This window comes from Dermacentor variabilis, chromosome 5, assembly GCF_050947875.1.
Source record: "Dermacentor variabilis isolate Ectoservices chromosome 5, ASM5094787v1, whole genome shotgun sequence".
Lineage (NCBI taxonomy): Eukaryota > Metazoa > Arthropoda > Arachnida > Ixodida > Ixodidae > Dermacentor > Dermacentor variabilis.
This window is the reverse complement of record NC_134572.1, coordinates 163165485-163184826: the sequence shown is the minus strand read 5'-3', so window position 1 is coordinate 163184826 and position 19342 is coordinate 163165485. Positions and strand designations below refer to the sequence as shown.

At 43.8% G+C, this 19342-nt stretch overlaps 1 protein-coding gene and 1 long non-coding RNA gene across 2 annotated transcripts; both read right to left on the bottom strand.

The window, feature by feature from the left end:
• Positions 1-945: 945 nt before the first annotated feature.
• LOC142583690 (BEN domain-containing protein 5-like) lies at positions 946-8600 on the bottom strand. Its single transcript, XM_075694177.1, has 4 exons — positions 8550-8600; positions 7624-7689; positions 1832-2051; positions 946-1055 (listed from the first exon to the last, which is right to left on the bottom strand). The coding sequence occupies exons 1-4, from the start codon at positions 8598-8600 to the stop codon at positions 946-948; spliced, it is 447 nt and encodes a 148-aa protein (XP_075550292.1).
• A 9101-nt stretch (positions 8601-17701) lies between these two features.
• Positions 17702-19038, bottom strand: LOC142582019 (uncharacterized). The gene is made up of 3 exons (XR_012828362.1): positions 18961-19038; positions 18657-18724; positions 17702-17763 (listed from the first exon to the last, which is right to left on the bottom strand). It is a non-coding gene; the product is annotated as an uncharacterized LOC142582019 (long non-coding RNA).
• Positions 19039-19342: the final 304 nt, after the last annotated feature.

Sequence of the window (19342 nt, the reverse complement as noted above, 5' to 3'; positions counted from 1 at the left end):
AATCAAAACGGGGGATGGCAGAGCTGTTGTGAGAAAACTATGATGGCGCGGAGGCCTCTGCCCCACCCCACCACGTTCCTCCATCAGGCTGCTGATTGTGTTCACTCGTTTAACTGCCTCTTGGGCGCTCCGATCTCATGTACCAAGCCACGGCTGTCGGCGTTATAGAATGGCACTGCTATAACAACTGCTAAGAAGGGTTACGGGTGGCAAGTGATATGCGAGCTCCGCCAAGGCATCGCTTTGGTGGCTCCAAAAGGGGCCTTTAAGAGTGCGAGAAGGTTGCCTCGGCAGCCTGTCAGCTTGAGAAATCCAGAAGAAATGCTGAGGCGAGATCGCACGAGCATCCCGCCACGTACTTCTCACTGGCTTGTACAAGTAAACCCTATGTCCGTCAGCCTTGCATGATTTATGCAAACCTTGCCGTCATCCTTCATGAAGGCATCCACCCTATTGAAAAAATATGTATGATAATTGAACGAGAACTTCTCTACGCTATTATTGCTTCGTAGACTCTACGATATCGTATGTCACATGTGTACGAGTAGACATCGTCACTGAACGAGATTCTCGTATGGCTACAGTAAGCGGGATCGTTCTCGTGTGGGTATGTTAAACGAGATTATTCTCGCATACCTATGCTTGACGATATCGTTCTCGCATGGCTACGCTCAGCGATATCGTTCTCGTTTGTGTATGCTACATGAAAATGTTCTCGTTCAGCTATGCAAAAGACGCTATTCTTATTTAGCTACATTGTACAAGTGTTCTCATTTGTGTTGAACGAGTTCTTTTGTTCATGCAATATTTCTGATGAAGTTGCACACAGTAACATCGTCTGCCAACATTGCAGCGAGTGAATTTCAATCGCACGTACGTGAGTCGGGCAATGAGCCAGCCCGAGACAAAGAGGACACTTTTTAGGGCACGCAGCACAAACCATCTTTATTTCGCATCACGCAGCATGGTGGCCAGGTGCTTGTTAAAGTCCTTGAGCCTCCTTGCCTCTGTGTCCACAGCGCTCGGATGTTTCGCCACGAAGTGCTCGTATGACTCTGCACAAAAAATGCAAACAAATCATGCCCTGTTAGATTCGACAAGCCATTGGAACTGACATGCACAGTAGGTGGCTCCACTGCGTAACTGATTGGGCTAGTTCTGGCACGATATTGAGTGTAAAGCGTGAACCCCCCCCCCATCTCACAGAGAAACCGCAAAAATAGAACACGGAGGCTTACGAGTTTTTTACCAACGTAAATTGATATTTCAACATTAACCACAGCAGCTGAAAGCAAGCGCTCGTCCTCGCATTGTCTTGTTCCCATCTCTGTGAAATGTTCGTGTTTTACAAACAATATAAATGGCTGCAGAATTGCAATAAAAGACCACAGAAATGGTCTAATACATTTCCACACATATTTTACATTAAATTATCAAGTATATAGCAGCTCATGCAAGTGACTACACAAATTACACAGCTTTTCGCTACCGCACCGCGGAATATGCAGATGGAAAACACTGATAGATGCCAGTGCAGAACTATTAATAGGAAAGATTAATGCACCTATAATACCACTATAGAAACTAAGTGATAGTTTTTGTTAGCGAGAGCGCATCACTAAATATGCACATACAGCTATGCATGCCCCTGATGTGTAGATGTAAACTATGTCAGCCCATATAAGAAGATCACCTCAATACAACCCCATCTTACCGACAGCCTATTATATTCGTGCAGAAATAGCACCATGTAATAGGCATTGCTCCTTTAACTTCAAAACACTTCGCAATCGTTATGAAAACATGAGCTAGCAGGACAGGGTCTACTTACTTCGAACTGCACCAAGTTTTTCTGGTGTTAATGCTGGCTTTGCCTCGCCACCTTCCTTCAGTTTGCGCATACATATTTTGCCCGTGACACTCCTGCCGACCAATTCATGTGGCTGCCACAGGCATCGGGCAACCTCCCTGGCAAATGTGCTGTCTGTCTTTGCTTGATTGACCCACGTCCACTTGTTGGCACAGATAAATAAGCCATTTCCAATGTGAACCTACGAAAGATAAAAATTGCAAGAGATTAATTACTCAAATACAAAAGAGCATATGTACTCTCAGAAAAAGTCTCTGTTCTTGAAATATTGGATAAAAAAGGTAACAGTTATTAAGGAAAAGTAGATTGCCAAACACAGTGATGGCACTCAAGGATAAAACCAAGATATATGCAAAAGGTTCAAAGTTTACGCCCTGACTGTAGGAAGCCCTAGTCGATGTAGCTTCACTGATAATGGCCCAGGGACAACAATTCTACCTCGGAGGATTCACCACATTTAATCCCACAGTCAGCGACAAGCACCTTTTGCACGGGATATACTAGTTTTTATTTAGACTTGAGAAAAAGTCTAGGGAAGCAGATGGGAAGAGTAGAACACAACAGTACAACTTATTGCACGCTTAAGGAGCTGCTTTGTCCCAGAGCTAGCAATCTTACCCTTGAGGCTGAAAACAGTTCTTGCAGTACCCCAGTGAGCTCAAATTACACATGCGGTGAAAGAAGGAATGTAATACAGTAAAACCTCATTCATTCAAATTTCACAGGACTGGAACTAAATTCTGAATTAACCAAATGTTGAATTGTTAAGGGTATGAAAAGAAAAAAAACAAATGTTCACACCAACACACTTTTATACTGAATCAATCCGCAAATCCTGTTTCTACTTCACATATAAGCAGTGCAGGAGCTGCAGATGTCATTTCGCGACTGATCATACTGCTCGCAGCGGCAAGGGCCTTGACGAAGTACTTTCTTTGCAGTGCAGTCATAGCACAAGACTTGGCCGCATCTTTGTCGGAGGCATGCTATTCACTACTACATGTCCATCCCTATAATTTTTTCACCACTGAGCTGGCTGTAACAAATTGTACAACAATCTCAATGTAACTGGCTGATTGGATGCAAGCCTGGCCACAGTACAATCACTATCCTCGATAGCCACCATGTTTGTGAGACTGCATGCATTGCACCAAGTCACAATGAAACTATTACTTGTCACAACAGCTGCGAACGAAACCGTGGTCATGATCATCACGACTACAGAGGGCAATTATGCAGTTCTGAAGGCACGTGGCCAATGCAGTGTCATGCAAGGCAGCTAGCAAATGCGAGAATAAAGACACAAAAAGGCATGACACATTTTGGCATCCCTGTACAATTTCCCCCAATGACAAGGCAATGTTGACTTGCTGTGTCATTTCAGTTGGACACTGGCACTGCTTTTGCTCTTTTGCATTGCACAATAGTCGCACACCTTGCTCAGAGCCCGAGTCATTAGGCAATACCTAATGTCAGGTGCAGTGCTGAACTAATTGAATAGAAGTACTCATCCTCTGGAGGAAAAAAGAACTGTCTTATAATGCAGAAAGGATGACAGGACAGAAAGGGCACTGGTCTTCAACTGGTTTCATGGCATTGAAAGAAAAAGCTCTTAAATGTTACACAATAGCATAAGCAACTGTTCAACACATGGTACTTTCACCAAACCACATTCCACGCACATGTAGGATATAACCGTTAGCATGGGTTTTTCTTTATTCGGTAGCGCAACAGATGCAGGACTTAAACTATTATCAGATATCTTTTATGCAATGAGCTTCCTGCAACATTCTGCATTACTCTATGATTTTTTCTCTCCTAGAACGTATGCTGCCAGTTCCTTATGGTATAGTGACAAGGGCACAATGTAAACGCACCTGTCTACTAAGTACTTAATATGAACAGCTTCTATTGCACCACATGTCAGCTGCTGTCCGGCCCTGCCCCGATACTGCACTGGTCAAACAAAGGTGCAACCACACTTTCTACAATGGCACGCTACTGACTAACTGCCAAATTTCTTTACATTGGTATGCTCCCGTAGCCAATCATTCAGGCATCATCCTGTTTGTCCTACATAGAGAATCTAAAGCACTGTAGGTGTAATTGCCTGATGATGCACGAGGCACAATCAACAAACTTATTTTCACGCCTTTCTTCGCAGTGGAGTTTGGCATCATCATTTGGGTTAGTCATCCAGCATACCCTTGTTAGCTTGTTAGGTGCAGAGAATACTAGTTGTACATTCAATCGCTGGCCAATCTTTTTCGAGTTGTGTGATAACTTATGTATTTAATAAAAAGAAAAGCCTCGCAGTTGAAAAACAATTTGTCCTGGTCTGGAACTCGAACCCGGGACCACTGCCTTTCCGGGGCAGCCGCTCTACCATTTGAGCTAACCTGGCGGCTAGCAGGTGGCAGGGCGAAGTCGAATTTGTTGACAACTCGAAGCAAAGGCAAGTGTTTGACCTAATAGTTCTACACAAACCCGCAAGTTGGAGAGAAGTAATGAATAAAGGGTAAAGCAGACATCCAACCGTTCATAGCAATTGCCAAGATATTCTTGCAGAAAAAAAGGGGTTGATTAGCAGCCGAGAAAATTTAAACCAAACTTGATTTTTGATCTCTTTTCTCATACTGAATGTTGCCTACAGTCGTGGCTGCGAATGATTTGCGGTTGCGGATTATCAATGCCTTGGCACACCCCTATTTACCTTGCGGTTTTCCGCAGAATTATTAGGTCAAACTCTTGCCTTTAATTGCTTCGAGTTGTCAACAAATTCGACTTCGCCCTGCCACCTGCTAGCCGCCAGGTTAGCTCAAATGGTAGAGCGGCTGCCCCGGAAAGGCAGTGGTCCCGGGTTTGAGTCCCGGACCAGGACAAATTGTTTTTTAACTGCGAGGCTTTTCTTTTTATTAAATACATAAGTTATCACACAACTCAAAAAAGATTGGTCAGCGATTGAATGTACAACTAGCATTCTCTGCACCTAACAAGCTAGCAAGGCTATGCTGGATGACTAACCCGAATGCTGTTGCCAAACACCACAGCGTCATCTGCCACTTACACCTGGAATGCTTTAGATCTTATGTAGGAAAAACAGGATGATGCCTGAATGATTGGCTACGGGAGCATAATAACAGTGTAAAGAAATTTGGCAGTGAGTCACTGGCCCAATATTGTAGAAAGTGTGGTTGCACATTTTTTTGACCAGTGCAGTATCGTGGGCAGAGCCAGACAACAGCTGACATGCGAGGTAATAGAAGCTGTTCATACTCGGTACTTAGCAGACAGGTGCGTCAGCACTACGTCCCTGTCACCATCCCATAAAGAACTTGCTTAATTAAAAAGTGATGTTTGCGTGCTGTCATTTACAGGATGTCACACCATTGTGGATGTGTGGAGAGTCCATAAAAGGACATCTTCCTTTCCAAAATAAGCAGTTGGAAGTTGGCACCATATGTGGTAGTCATTTATCTGTCCCTGCATTTTAACCGATATTGAGGCTCCAAGTACGAGACCAACTAGCCTGAATCAAGGCCTTGGCACACTACTTGGTAAACATGGTAAGAACTCCTGAGGTGCCTTATCATACTACAGTAATACCGTGTTAACTCAAACTCTCATATCTAAAAAAAAATCGGCTGTGGAAATTTTCCAAGGCATCGAACTATTTTTGGACCAAATAGCGGATAGCTCAAAATCTTCACTAAGAGTGGAACAAGAACTCTGCCGCAGGACCGTTAAACAAGCTTCGCGCAAGACTGCTGCACCTACCACAAAGTGGACACTTTCCTAGGATGTGAACTCAGAACCTAGTGGCATAACAACTTTGTCAAGCAACCATGTAGCACATCATGTGATGGGAGAGACATGCGCAGAGGCAGGCCCGGGAAAATAGCATGCTTGACACAGTTCTTTGTGTTCGCTTTGTGCAACGCATGCGATTTACCATCAGAGGTCCAATTTCCGTTTTACTTTCATTCTACAAAATGCTCGCGGCACTGAATTTTAGTCCATACAGCATAGAATAAAAACCCATGTGCAGCATGCGTTTCGGTATGCCCTGCTTGCATATAGCGCATACTTGTGAATGCTCACGTCGCTTTCTGTGGCAGGGTTCCCTGTAAGTCTGTGCTACGTGTGTTGCATAGTAGAAAGCGACATGAGCATTTACAAGTGTGTGCTATGCAACCAGGATGTACCGGTGATAGGTGAATTTACTGACACCGAAATCGCTGGGATGGCTACAAACGGAAGGGGTGGTGAAGGCAATGATAATGAAAGACCTAAAAAGGTGCCGACATCTGCTGAAACAAGAAACGTGCTTCACTTGCTGCGAAATAAAGTTAAATGCAGCGTCGGGAACGATCAGCTCGTGCGATGTGTGAAGCGGCTCGAGGACGCTTTTCTAGGTCCAGGAGCTACCACGAAGCAGACCAGCCCTACGCACTTTTCATGCACAGAATAAGACTGCAGTGCCACAAAATGGAGCTGATTGATATCTCTGGCATGTTTTTATTTATTTCTTTGAAACCTTTATGTTTAGCTGTTGTTGAAAAGCTTGTCAGTAGCAGTGAATTTTTTAAAACGAACTCAACTTTTCACTGCAATTTCCACGACTGATTATCTGGAAAATTCACTTGTCTCAAAATTTTTTCCAGATTTTACTACTTTCAGTTAACAAGGTATTATTGTACATAAGTACTCTCATAAACCATTGCTCATAGACGATTGATGTCGACTTTTCCTGCTTACACAGCAATGCACCACTGCTAGCAGAGCATTCATTTTAATAGACGAATAAAACAATTGTAGGAGTGGTACATTCCCAGAAATACGAATTTTAGTGGAATAATGACAATCTTTATATGCACTGCGAATGAACTTGAATTACTAGCACGTCAGCACCTGTTATTTTTTCAGAACACTGCTGTACTGGCTGCTTTGACAACTGCATACACTAAGCTCCACAGTTAGTACCGAGTAAAGCACTCGGCACATAATCTCGTTTATAATGACATAAAAAAATGGCTGTGGCTTAGCTAAGGTTAAGCCCAGGATGCGAAGCATACTAGCCTTTATTTTAGTTGTTGAACCACTGTTTAGCCTGGTGAAATGCTGTTGCTTGGCTATATTTGGTTCCGCTAGACGAAGAAACAACTCATGCGTTACTCTGCTTTGCCTTCAAGAGTGGAACGCGACAGCGTTCCCGCCGACCCGCCAAGGGGTGTAAGACAATGGGCTACGGCGCAGCGACTACGCGCCCCGCATTGGACGCGGTGAGCGTCGAGCAACGCAGCGTTCGGCGCGGCAACGAAATGTGAGCCTGAGCAAGCGACGCACGCCTGAGCCTTAGAAACAGCTCGTTTCTAAGGCAACACCGAATTCACTAGAGGCGCTTTTGTACCGCTTTGAAGCATCGTACTCGTGGCTCAGTGGTAGCGTCTCCGTCTCACACTCCGGAGACCCTGGTTCGATTCCCACCCAGCCCATCTTGCAAGAGTTGAGCCAAAGCCACCTAGAAACAAGCGCAGCTGCTTATATACCGCCGCGACGCCGCGAGCGACGGCGCGAGTTGGAGCCCCGTTTCTCCTCTGTCGTGACGTCACGGTGTCACGTGGTCAGCCTTGAAGGCGACACCGCCGCGCCTGAGGAGCTGGGCTGGCTGCTGCTGCTGCTGCTGCAGCATGAGCTCTAGTAATATGCTTCGCATAAAACTAGTTTGATTCAGATAAGCAAACACAGCTTGCCTTTCCACCAACTGGTGTGAAGAGTGGAGCTTCCACACCCAGCTCTACAGGTACTGGGACTGGCCCCTGAAATAAAAGCAGCACACCTATGTGGTTAGCCAACCTACCTTTCCTAGTTTTTCTGTTTTACACAAAAAATATCAAACCTGACATTAGAAAGAATACCCTACAGAAGACTGCATACAGTAAGTATGCATAATCAGTGAATGTGATTATACCTCATTTCCACATTGCTTGTGCATCAAGCACGTGCTATAAGAGAAAAGAAAACCGCCCTTTTAATTGGTGCTTATGGAAATTCAACGTCAAACTTCTGGGCGACGCCACCTTTCTCGCGTTTTTAAAAGAACGTATACGAGAGATGCTTGCTAGTGAATCCGCGGGGTTTATAGCGATGTGGGAAGAGTTTAAACAGGAATTTAAAATAACAGCTATTGAAAGAGCCTCTGTGTTGCGCTACAATGAAAAAAGAAAAGAAAATGAATTGCGAAGTAAGCTTAACGTATTGTTGTCGATAAAATGCCCACAGCCAGAAGATTTGTCAACAGAGATAAGGAATATAAAAAATGAGCTTGAAATCATTGATGTCAAGAGATATAGGGGGTCAGTGATACGTGCGCGATCAGAGCATTTGTGGCTCGGGGAAACGCCCACAAGGCGCGCTTTGGGCGAAGAGAAAAGATACGCATCGCAAAATGAAATAAAAGAAATTGAATACGGCAACATGCGTAGTAGCGATAGTAATACAATACAGCGTGCCTTCTTCGAACACTACAGAGAGTTGTTAAGCTGCCAAGGAGCGGTAGAAGCTGGCTTTGATAGCGAATACTTGCCTTTAATGCCGAGGCTAGATGATGACGTCAAGACAGTCCTCGAGGAACCGATTACGTTGAATGAGATCGAAACCGCAATTGATGAACTCAAACCTGGAAAGGCGCCCGGACCTGATGGCCTAGGCGCAGCTTTCTACAAGGCATTTAAGCATGAACTAGCAGTCATTTTACACCGTATTCTAGCCGAGGCTTATAAAGTAAAATACATGCCGCCTTCTTTCCGAAAAACTCATACAGTGCTGATCCCGAAATGCGATGACCCTGTAAAGCTGCTCTCAGTACGGTCGTATCGCCCCATAACTTTATCCAATGTAGATTATAAGATATTCATGAAGGTGTTAGCAAGAAGGTTGCAATCAGTGATGACATCAATAGTAGGCCCACACCAAACTTGTGGCATAAGAGGCCGCTCGATACTTAATAACATACATGTGGCAAGAAGTATTCTGGAATGTTGCGATGCCTGGGAAGGAAGAGTTGCTATGATGCAACTAGACATGGAGAAGGCCTTCGACCGTGTTGTGCACAGTGTGCTCTTTTCTATTCTAGAGCACGTGAATGTTGGAAACATTATATTAGAAGGCTTAAAACTGTCTTACGAAGGGTGTAGCACTAACTTATTAGTGAATAAACAACTCTCTGGAAATATTAACTTATGTAGAAGCATAAAACAAGGATGCCCAGCTTCGTCACTTCTCTTTGCAATTTACTTGGAGCCTTTTTGCTTAAAAGTTATACACAATGAGAAAATACGCGGTTTCCGTTTAATGGGCAGTGAAGTCAAAATTCTCTCGTATGCGGATGATGTAGCCGTCTTTTGTGGGGATAAAGAAAGTGTCCGTGAAACTGTTAAACAAGCTCGAACGTATTGCAATATGTCTGGAAGCGCTGTTAACTGGGAGAAGTGCGCCGGTTTTTGGCATGGCAGCTGGGATGAGAAGCCCAATGTCTTTGAAAATTTACAGTGGACAGTCTCTCCTACAAAATACCTAGGAGCACCTTTAAACTGGTATGATGAGCCTACAGAATACTGGAGAGAAGAAGCTGAGAGAATGCGCCAGGAAACTACGAAATGGGGCGGGAAAAATTTATCCATATTTACCAGGTCAACTATTTGCAATACATTCCTTGTTGCGCGAATTTGGTATGTGTTGCAGGTGCTCGCTATGTCACGAACTAGTGCGCAGAAATTCCATAGAATTCTTGCATCGTTTGTATGGAATTCAACATGGGAACGCACAAGTCGTCTCAACTTATTTCACTCACTGAAAGCAGGAGGGCTTGGCTTAGCTCATCTTTTTCTGAGGCAGATTGTCTCAAGGTTTATTTTCTTGCGGGACCAGCATGACCCATTTTTACGAGCAGTGCTTCAAGTGAGACTGCAGAATGTTCTCCCCGAGTTTATTGTGTCATCGTGTGGCGTTACTGGAAGCGGCTTGTGCGGGTATCTACGCGAAGTTGTAAGTGCCTTCAAGATTCTTCGAGTACGTTTCTCTTTTGATTATCTCATTATAGTATCAAAGAAACAATTGTACAAAGATCTCCGTGACGTGATGCTTCCAGTACCTTTATATCGAGCCATTTTTTCTGTCGGTCCGGGTAAGGATGTTTTAAAGAGAGTTAAAAAAATGCCGGTTCGGTCGTCTGTGAAAACTTTCTTTTTTCAACTCCATAGTGGCACGCTCCCAGTCAAACCCTGGCTGCAGCAAAAGGGCTTTTTTCTTCCCGGGTCAGTTGATTGCATTTTATGCCGCAAGCCAGAAACAGTAACACATATATTCCTAGACTGTTTAGATTCAATTTTTCATTGGGATGTCCTCCAGAGAACGCTGAAAAAAGATTTGCCCCTCACACCATATGGAATTAACTTTCTTGCGGTTAACAATGACGGGGGTGTGCCCTATGACATGTTCATGGTAATAAGCATGCATAGCATGTGGAAAACAAGAATGGCTGTCAGACATGCAGATCCTATTGTAAGATCGGTAAGAGAAAACTTCATTGAAAGCATTGCCTATATCCGAGATGTGTACCAGTCCCAGGACGAACAGCCAACATGGTATCCTGTACTTAATGACCTAGTGTCATTAAAACATTTTTAGCAATGTCGCGTCAACAAGCTACTGGTTGGCGCATTTAACATTTTTGTGTTGGTTTCTCTATTTTGTGTTGTCACATTGGAAATAAAGAAAAAAAAACTCGTGGCTCAGTGGTAGCGTCTCCGTCTCACACTCCGGAGACCCTGGTTCGATTCCCACCCAGCCCATCTTGCAAGAGTTGAGCCAAAGTCACCTACAAACAAGCGCAGCTGCTTATATACCGCCGCGACGCCGCGAGCGACGGCGCGAGTTGGAGCCCCGTTTCTCCTCTGTCGTGACGTCACGGTGTCACGTGGTCAGCCTTGAAGGCGACACCGCCGCGCCTGAGGAGCTGGGTTGGCTGCTGCTGCTGCTGCTGCAGCATGAGCTCTAGTAATATGCTTCGCATAAAACTAGTTTGATTCAGATAAGCAAGCACAGCTTGCCTTTCCACCAACTGGTGTGAAGAGTGGAGCTTCCACACCCAGCTCTGCAGGTACTGGGACTGGCCCCTGAAATAAAAGCAGCACACCTATGTGGTTAGCCAACCTACCTTTCCTAGTTTTTCTGTTTTACACAAAAAATATCAAACCTGACATTAGAAAGAATACCCTACAGAAGACTGCATACAATAAGCATGCATAATCAGTGAATGTGATTATACCTCATTTCCACATTGCTTGTGCATCAAGCACGTGCTATAAGACTAGCCAGCATCGCCACAGGCAAAAAGTAAACTACAAACTACGTAAGCAGAACCTATCTGGAGATACATTAAAAGTTTTCTTTCTTTTTATAAATGGTTCTTCAATGCTATAAACACATTTTCCCACGCCAAACAAGTTCATTAGTGTAGCATTCAATTAACACATAGTCAAACCTCAGGATAGCAAAAGCCTGAGACAATATTCTGGCCACAATGAAATAAGGTTTTCAGCTGTTGGAGAATTGTGAAACAATCCCCAAGCTTTGTTTTGATTTTTGTGGGCTTTCCTAGATTCGTCATTCCACCATGGGTTGCGACGATTCTTTGCCAGTCCGTTAAATTGTTTGATACATTTTGTTGCAGCATCAATAACACAATCAGTTAGGTATGCCACAGCATTATCTACGTTAAAATCAGAATTGTCGTCACCGCCTAAATATGCGAGTTCTCGAAAAAGTTCCCAGTTTGCAGATTCGAGGTTCCATCAAGGAAAATGCGGACAGCATGCATCTGGTTTTGTTACCTTTAATGTAATTGGGAAGTAGTCACTCCTATAGGGGTTCTTCAGAACAGACCACTCCAGGTACGGAAATAGTGAGCTCGAAACTATGCTCAAGTCTATGGACGAGTATATTTTATGTGTAACAGTGTAGTATGTTGGTTCTTTTTTGTTCAATAAGCATGCACCTGAAGAAAACAAAATTTTCTATCAGGCGCCCACACGCATCCGCACGTGTTGCCCCACATGGGCCTATGTGCATTTGGATCACCACGACTATATATGGTGGAGGAAGTTCATCGATCAAGCTGTGAAACTCTGCTTTAGTAAGTTGACAGGAAGGGGAGACGTACATCAAACTAACCGTGATTAGGTGACCAAATAGCACAGCTCGTAATGCAACTGCCTCGAGGGGGGTTCAGAGATTTATTGGCCGACATTCAACGCCCTTATAGACTATTACGGCTACACGCCCCGAGAAGGTGAGTGCATCATGACGGTCTTTGCGGAAAGTGGCATATTGCCTTAGAAAGTTGGGCTGCATTATTTTAGGTGTGTTTCTTGTACACACGGCACCTTTGGAGTGAATTTGCGGAGGAGTTCTTTAACATCGTCAAGGTTGTGAAGAAGTCCTCTCACGTTCCATTGTAATATTTGCGTATCCATATGGGAACGAGGTTAGTGCTGTGTGTCTAACAAGAAAAGTTAGGTTACAGGGCCCTTTGCTGGTCCCATAATGCGATGTTTCTCTGTTATGGAACGGTCAAGATTCTCGCCGCTCCTAAGGCGCTGGTGGTGCCGTTTGACTAAGTGTTGTGTCCATCGCCTCCTGCGAGACGCGGGACACCGGCTCTTGAGAGCGATTTGTTTGTCGAGAAAGCCTCTTCTCAAGTGATGAGGCCTTTGAGGCCACCAGCCCAGAGGTCGATGGCCCCTTCATCTCGGACGGTGGAACAGCGCCAGCTGCAACCGCTCAGGGGGCAGGTGACGGCACTGCCGGCTCACTGTGTATGGGCCGGACAGCCGCTGGAGGCAGATGTGGCACTGCCCCGACGCGTCACTTTGGCAAGAAGGATACATGCCTGCGTGCCTCTTTAAACGAAATATGCTCTTTGATTTTGACTGCCATTATTTCTTTTCCTTTTTTCCAAGATGGGCAGGACCGCGAGTACGCAGGGTGCTCCCCTTCACAATTCAGTGTGCAGTGTTCGCGCATGACTCGGACGGATGTTCATGGTCGCTGCCATTTGGCACAGGTTATTCAGCCATAGCAGTTCTGGGAACTGTGGCCGAACCTGTGACATTTAAAGCATCGGAGGAAATTTGGTGTATATGGCCTGACCCTGATCTTCACATAGCCTGCCTCGATTGTTTCAGGCAGAACACCTGAGCCAAATGTGAGAATAAGATGCTTAGTCTGTATTTCTTTACCATCGCACCTCATCTTGATTCGTTTTACACTGATCACATTCTGGTCACCCCAGCCTTCAAGTAGTTCAGCCTCTGTCAGATCAATCAGGTCACTATCAAATACAACACCACGGCTGGTGTTCATGGTGCGATGCGGCGCCACATTCACTGGAACGTCACCAAAAGACAAGATTCGGCAGCCTTTCATATTGATTTTTATCTCGGAGTTCTAAAAGGAGATCTCCACTTGGAAGTTTGGAAAGTTTATAGCCTTGACCAAGAACATCGGTTATTGATTTCGACACCAGAAAAGGAGATCATTCTCACTGACATTGCGGTTTTCTCGGAATGTATGACATGGAATTTGGGAAAGTTTTCACTATGTTGGCCATAGAAGCTAAATACTTCTTCGGTGCGCCCTCGTTTATGAGGGCGATCAGCAAGTGAAGGAAAAGAACATGCCATAAATATATGCGGAAATTCGGCAGCCCCGCCAACCACCCACCTCCATATGAAGCCCAACAAGGGGATGCTGCAAGACCGTGAAAAAACACGTCCTGCAGGCGCCAGCTGTACGACACTACCATAACCAAATCTGTTATAACCAAGGTTGGCTATCCCACACAAGGTTAACCCTTGCTGTCTGGAAAAAGTGGAAGTAAAAGGAAGCCAAGAGGAAACAGGGAAGATCGAAAGCAAGAGAAAGACGAAGATTAGAGAGGAGGATAGGAAAGGGCGGAAAGGGCAACTACCGATTTCTCCCGGGTAGGTCAGCCTGGGGTTGCCGTCTACGTGAAGCAGAGGCCAAAGAGGTGCGTACTGTGCCTTCTGAGTAGGAGGCAGACAACTCTATCCGCATAGCACGATTCTCATAATGAGTTGGCACAAACTAGTATACAAAGTACGATTTGAAAATTCAAGCAGACCAACTGCAAGTGCATTCATGGCAATATTACTTCTTCAGTATGACACAATGTTTAACAAGAGGAAATAAACACTTCGTTAGGCTTTGTCTAGCAAGCATAGCGGCTTAGCAGGTGCAAATTATCAGGATAAATCTATACACTCACATGGGTGGAAGGCACATGGCTGGCTACCTGGCAGCCTGCCACCTCTTCTCGAGGCCCAAGGACGCAGCTGGGCTTTGCCCACTCGCAATGAGCTGGCAGTGCCTCATCCATTGGGGCTGTGCCGAGATCCAAATCCTGAACACAAATAGCAAGTTGATAGCACATCATAGCAACGAGTACCTCAAGGGTGTACAATGGATGCAGGTTAGAGAACAAATACAACTGAGCAATACAGTGTGGCAGCCCATGCAGAACACCAAAAAATAATTATGCAGATCCAAGACACACTGGAGTCAACGTGAAACAAAGTCTTAGTGACATGCTTAATGAAGTGCTATAAAAGTAAAGGTGCATATAATAGTCTACTTTCACCCTGTGGGACCTGTAATTTTAATTATGCAATGTTTATGTTTGTTCACCATAAACATATGTGCGGAAGTGTCTCATGCAATTTCTTTTTTTCTATGCACTACACTGCTCACAGGTTATGCCATATTGCAAATGCCAAACAAAGCAGATGCAGATACACATTGTGAGATGTCTACTGCATGCAGCGATGCAACAATGACAAAAGCAACATCATGATGTTTGTATGGCACACATCTAGCTAAATTTAATAATTCTGAACCCCCTTGGGTCACAGTGGCACATGCCGAATGCCTAAACCCAAGGTGCACGCCACTGGATATAACATGTTATTCGATTAAGAGGTCAGTGTGATTTAAAAATACCTTCAAGTCATCATTATACCCACATCTTAAATAGCAACTTTCTCTTTATCCAGAATATAGCATGCTAACTGGCATTAGTGAGTCTGAAAGCATACAGAGCCATGTCAGCCCAAGTGCTGGAGCCTGCAATCTTTGCACATAAACCTTCATATACATATCCACAATCATACCTACAAAGATACCACAGCAGCAGCAACCATGCCAAACACAGGCTTAGGAAAAGGGGAAATAGAAAAATATAGGAAAAAAAGCTTAGCTTCAAGAAAAAAGTGCTCGCAATCCAAAACAGCTAAAGACAATGTTCACTAGGTCATTTTATTCTGCTAAAAATTAACAAGACAGTGCTTTCGCCCACTCACTTCAGCATCCGCTCTCTCAGATAAAGTGGTGAAAGCAATAATATCATTTATAGTCCCGTGGCTGCTACATTAGGCTTGCAAAGTACAAACTAAATGCGTACAAATCTGTCTTCGTTCTGGTTGTTCAGATTTTCAGATCTTAATTTTTCACAACCCCATGCAAAACACGCTAGCTGGGCTTTCATGTATTGTGTATACATAACTCATACAGCGTGGTAGACTCTTGCTGCTGATGGACTGCCATTTGGGAGTTTTCCTGAATGAAATTATCCTGAAATCCAGGAACCAACCACATTGCAATTAGCACCACACATCAATTCTTTAAATGTGTAGGCCACAGACTTATCAGCATTAGCACATGAACTATAGAGAAGCTATGCGAAGTGTCTAAGAGCAATGGCAAAGTTCTTTCTGAGCCCTTTTCTGAAATTAAACAGGGCCTAACCTGCCACCTTCCTTGCCAATGGCTCAAAACGCCTAGATCTGGACCGAGAAGCAAGAAGCGTGCTTGTCAGCTATTACTTGAACATATGTCTGGGCTAGAAAAAACGATTGCTTGGGAGCAGAATGTAGGAATGATGCAGCACCACAGGAAAGAGAAACATCAAACACTGATTGTTCATTTGGTTGCTGCATGGGGACAACCTGAAGTGTGTGCATTCTTCAGTCTAAATTCAAAGCAAGCTTACCCAATATTTGAAGCTTTAAAATCACGTCAAAATTTGTGTCACACTACATGGTGCTCTTCAGCTGAATGCATAAGGTTATCTTGCTGGCGGAAATACTACGGCCCATGTGTTGCCTCATGTGTGACAACTATGCAACACTGCAGAGCACTACATCCTATCACTACTGTTGAGAACTAGTAAAGCCCCAGAAACTTGTAGTGAATTATTATACTATTGCATATTGCTGCGCTGGAAGAAAAACACCAGCTTTTTAATTTGTATAGGTCAAAATGTTCACAAGTATACCAACTCGTACTTGTTCCACGCTTATTTCACAGGCATAGGAGGGTGCTAGTGAGTAACGATAGGTGCAAGGATGTGTGTATGAATGGGAGTGTTAACAAGCTTGAGGGGACGTATGAATAACAGCGAGTGCTGATAAACACGCATATGAATGAAATTTGGTGGCAGCGAGTTTCAGTGAATGCGAGTATAATAGGTGGCTGTCCACAAGTGCGAGTGAATGTAATGTGAGTGAATGGTTGTGGATGCAAGAATTATCATGACTGGGTACCATTAAGTGTCAATGCAAGCAACTGCAAATGCCACATGATACTGTATACCATTTTGTATTGCACTATGCGGGAATAGATTTTCTTTCTTTCATGAATGCAAGTGCCAATGACTGCGAGTGAGTGCATAGCCTCCAAATATATAGGCGAGCAAGTATGAGCTAGTATCTGCTTTTTCTGCCTATGGCTGTTTAATGCAAAGGAGATATAATAACCTGGCCTTTGGACGTGAATCCCATAGATTATGAGAAAAGCCATGTAAAGGGCTCCAGATACTTTTTTAAAACCTCAGGTTCGTCAATGTACACATAAATCGATGCATGAGCTGTTTTGAATTCTGGCTTCATTGGATTGTGGCTCACAACACTGATAATTATTTCTTTTTACTTTGTGCTCTGTACTAGGACGTCGCAGTGGCTGAACTACAGTGGTGGATATAACTTTAGCTAAATTTGAAACGGAAGTAACAGCTAGTGCTACAGGCACTTTCCTGTGTCGTATATTTTTTCTCCCTTGTTGTTAGTGCTGTTATGTTTATTTGACAACGAATGCCAATTCACTCAATTTGCCGCTCTGCTAATTATACTGCTACTGCATTGAAACATAACCCTTAATGAAAGTTTACACATTATTTCTTGCACTGCGAAATACATTTTTATTTCAGAAAACAACTGTAATGATCTCGTCGCTGAGAAATCTACACTGCAGACATATTAGCAGGATTCCGTGCATTGCACAATAATGCTACCTAGTGCTCACCAGTGATACAGAAGCTAGACTGTACACAAGCAGGAATGTGCAAAGAAGCAAAGAAAAGCTTATCCGCAGTAACTAGTATATAGCCATAAGTGCAGTATTACGTGCACTAACATGCACGAAATGTGCATAGCGCATAACAAAGCCGTACATATGCGAACTAGAAATGCTGTTGAGTAACACACACTCCCCATTCCTTGGTTTGATTACCTTAATTTATAATTCAGCATAATATATACGACACCAAAGCTCAATACCATCAAGTTTACACTTGCATTTCGTGGTAAGTTAGATTTATTTTAAAGCTGACTACATAAATAATGAGCAATGCATAATGCATAGTCATTTCTAACAAATAAATATACCAATGCCAATGAAGTTCTCACCTCACGTGGCTTCATGGGAGCTGCTCACACTGTTTGCTGCAAATCATCGCTGCAAACATTTGCAGCACAACCCTAAAGGGCAATTGAACAGTACAGTTATCAGAAGTCCATTTACATTTTCTCCAATAGGCACTGGTAAAAGAGTAAGGCCATTAAGGCTTGTAGGGTTTTGTTTTTGACACAACAAAGCTTTGCTGCAAATTAAAAGGTTCAGCTGCTTTAGACAAATTGCTGTAGCTATTAGATTACCACGTGCTTAGAGATATGCATTGATAAGTGTGCAGTTAAATGCATGGAGGAAGGAAAGATATAGGAGGGAGCATTACGTCAGGCAGCCAGCCTTGGCAAGCGAACGCTCCATGAAGCCACAGTGGTGGCCCAACATGTGAGCTCTTTGGTCGAGATCTGCTAAGACGTTTGGTTCCCAGTAGCTATGCCAATATTTATTCGGTGCATGCTTGTTCAGCTGCCTTGCCGTGGCTCTGCCTGCAGAGTGGGAACATTAAAACCAGCCGCAAACTTAGGCATGCGACCACAGGTTGGGTCACCAGGTTGGCTTCAATCGTGTTGCGGTACGCTCCCACCTATCTTTTTCCTTCCTCCATGGTTAAGGGTAAACAGGCTAAAGTTTTGCAAAATGTGAGATCAGTGCATGAGCAATACAGAAGTGTCATTTATTAGTTGTTTATTAGGATGCAGCTAGACTCGTGTACTCAAATCGACAAATATTATTTTGCTGCTGCTTAGATGAGAAATTCTATATCAAGTACTACGGGTGCAAATTATGTCAGCTGCCAAAGAAATGTCATGATAGAAGTGTGATTGCGGCAGCAAAAGGTTCAACTAGATCGTCAAGTAACCAAATTTATAAATCTGTCCATGGGAAACAGTGCCTGACTTGATTTGACATTTCAAAATCATGAACTTTTGCTCCCCATAAAATATCAATATGCCACATTACATACCTGTGAAGGCAGCCTTGCCGCACGAACTTCTTTTCTTAGTGCCTCAATTATGGAGGCCTCCATGGAATCTGCATGGTGCACATTTACATAAACACAATCATAATTGTCACATAAATGTCCACACATAGCACAATCAATTCCACTGACTAGCATTAATCTAAAACCTTAGCTTGCATGCTGAGGCATTTTACTACGCCATTCATGCACGAGGACTGACAGCACACTTGTGAGGCGACACAGAATACTGCAAAAATAAATTTCTAAACAAAGTGACACAGTCATTTAAAAATAAATTATTGCTCACTCATCCTCTCCTCGAGTAAGCTGTGGAGTTTCTGGTTTTGCTGCCGCTCTTCAATCCGCTGCTGCTCGGATATTCTTAATTTGTTTTTGAGTGCTGCAATTTCATTTTCCGCTTTTTTCAGCATCTTCCGGGGCACCAACTCATCTTCACTGCTGGAGTCCGTATCTCCAGCAGCAGATTTTTTCTGAAGGATCTTCTGCATTCTTGATTTTTTGGCAGTTTCTAGTCGGCGCCGCTTTTCCTTTGTTGGTACATCCTAGTAGTAATTTAAATGGCAAGAGGAAAATGAAGTTGCATGATATTTGTTTCGGCAAACTTTGCAATTGTTAAAGCATTATTATCATTATTATTACCTTGAGGGCTGGCTTCTGCTTGTGGCGAT

Bases quoted from the DNA above. Each gene is read 5' to 3' on its own strand.
- LOC142583690 (XM_075694177.1), bottom strand. From the start codon at position 8,600: ATGCCTTGTAGAAAGCTGCGCCTAGGCCATCAGGTCCGGGCGCCTTTC. The intron at 7,690-8,549 runs GTTTGAGTTCAT...CTTTTATTTCAG, and splicing joins AGGTCCGGGCGCCTTTCCAG to GGGCCAGTCCCAGTACCTGT. The intron at 1,056-1,831 runs GTAAGTAGACCC...TTTTTTGTGCAG, and splicing joins AAAACTTGGTGCAGTTCGAA to AGTCATACGAGCACTTCGTG.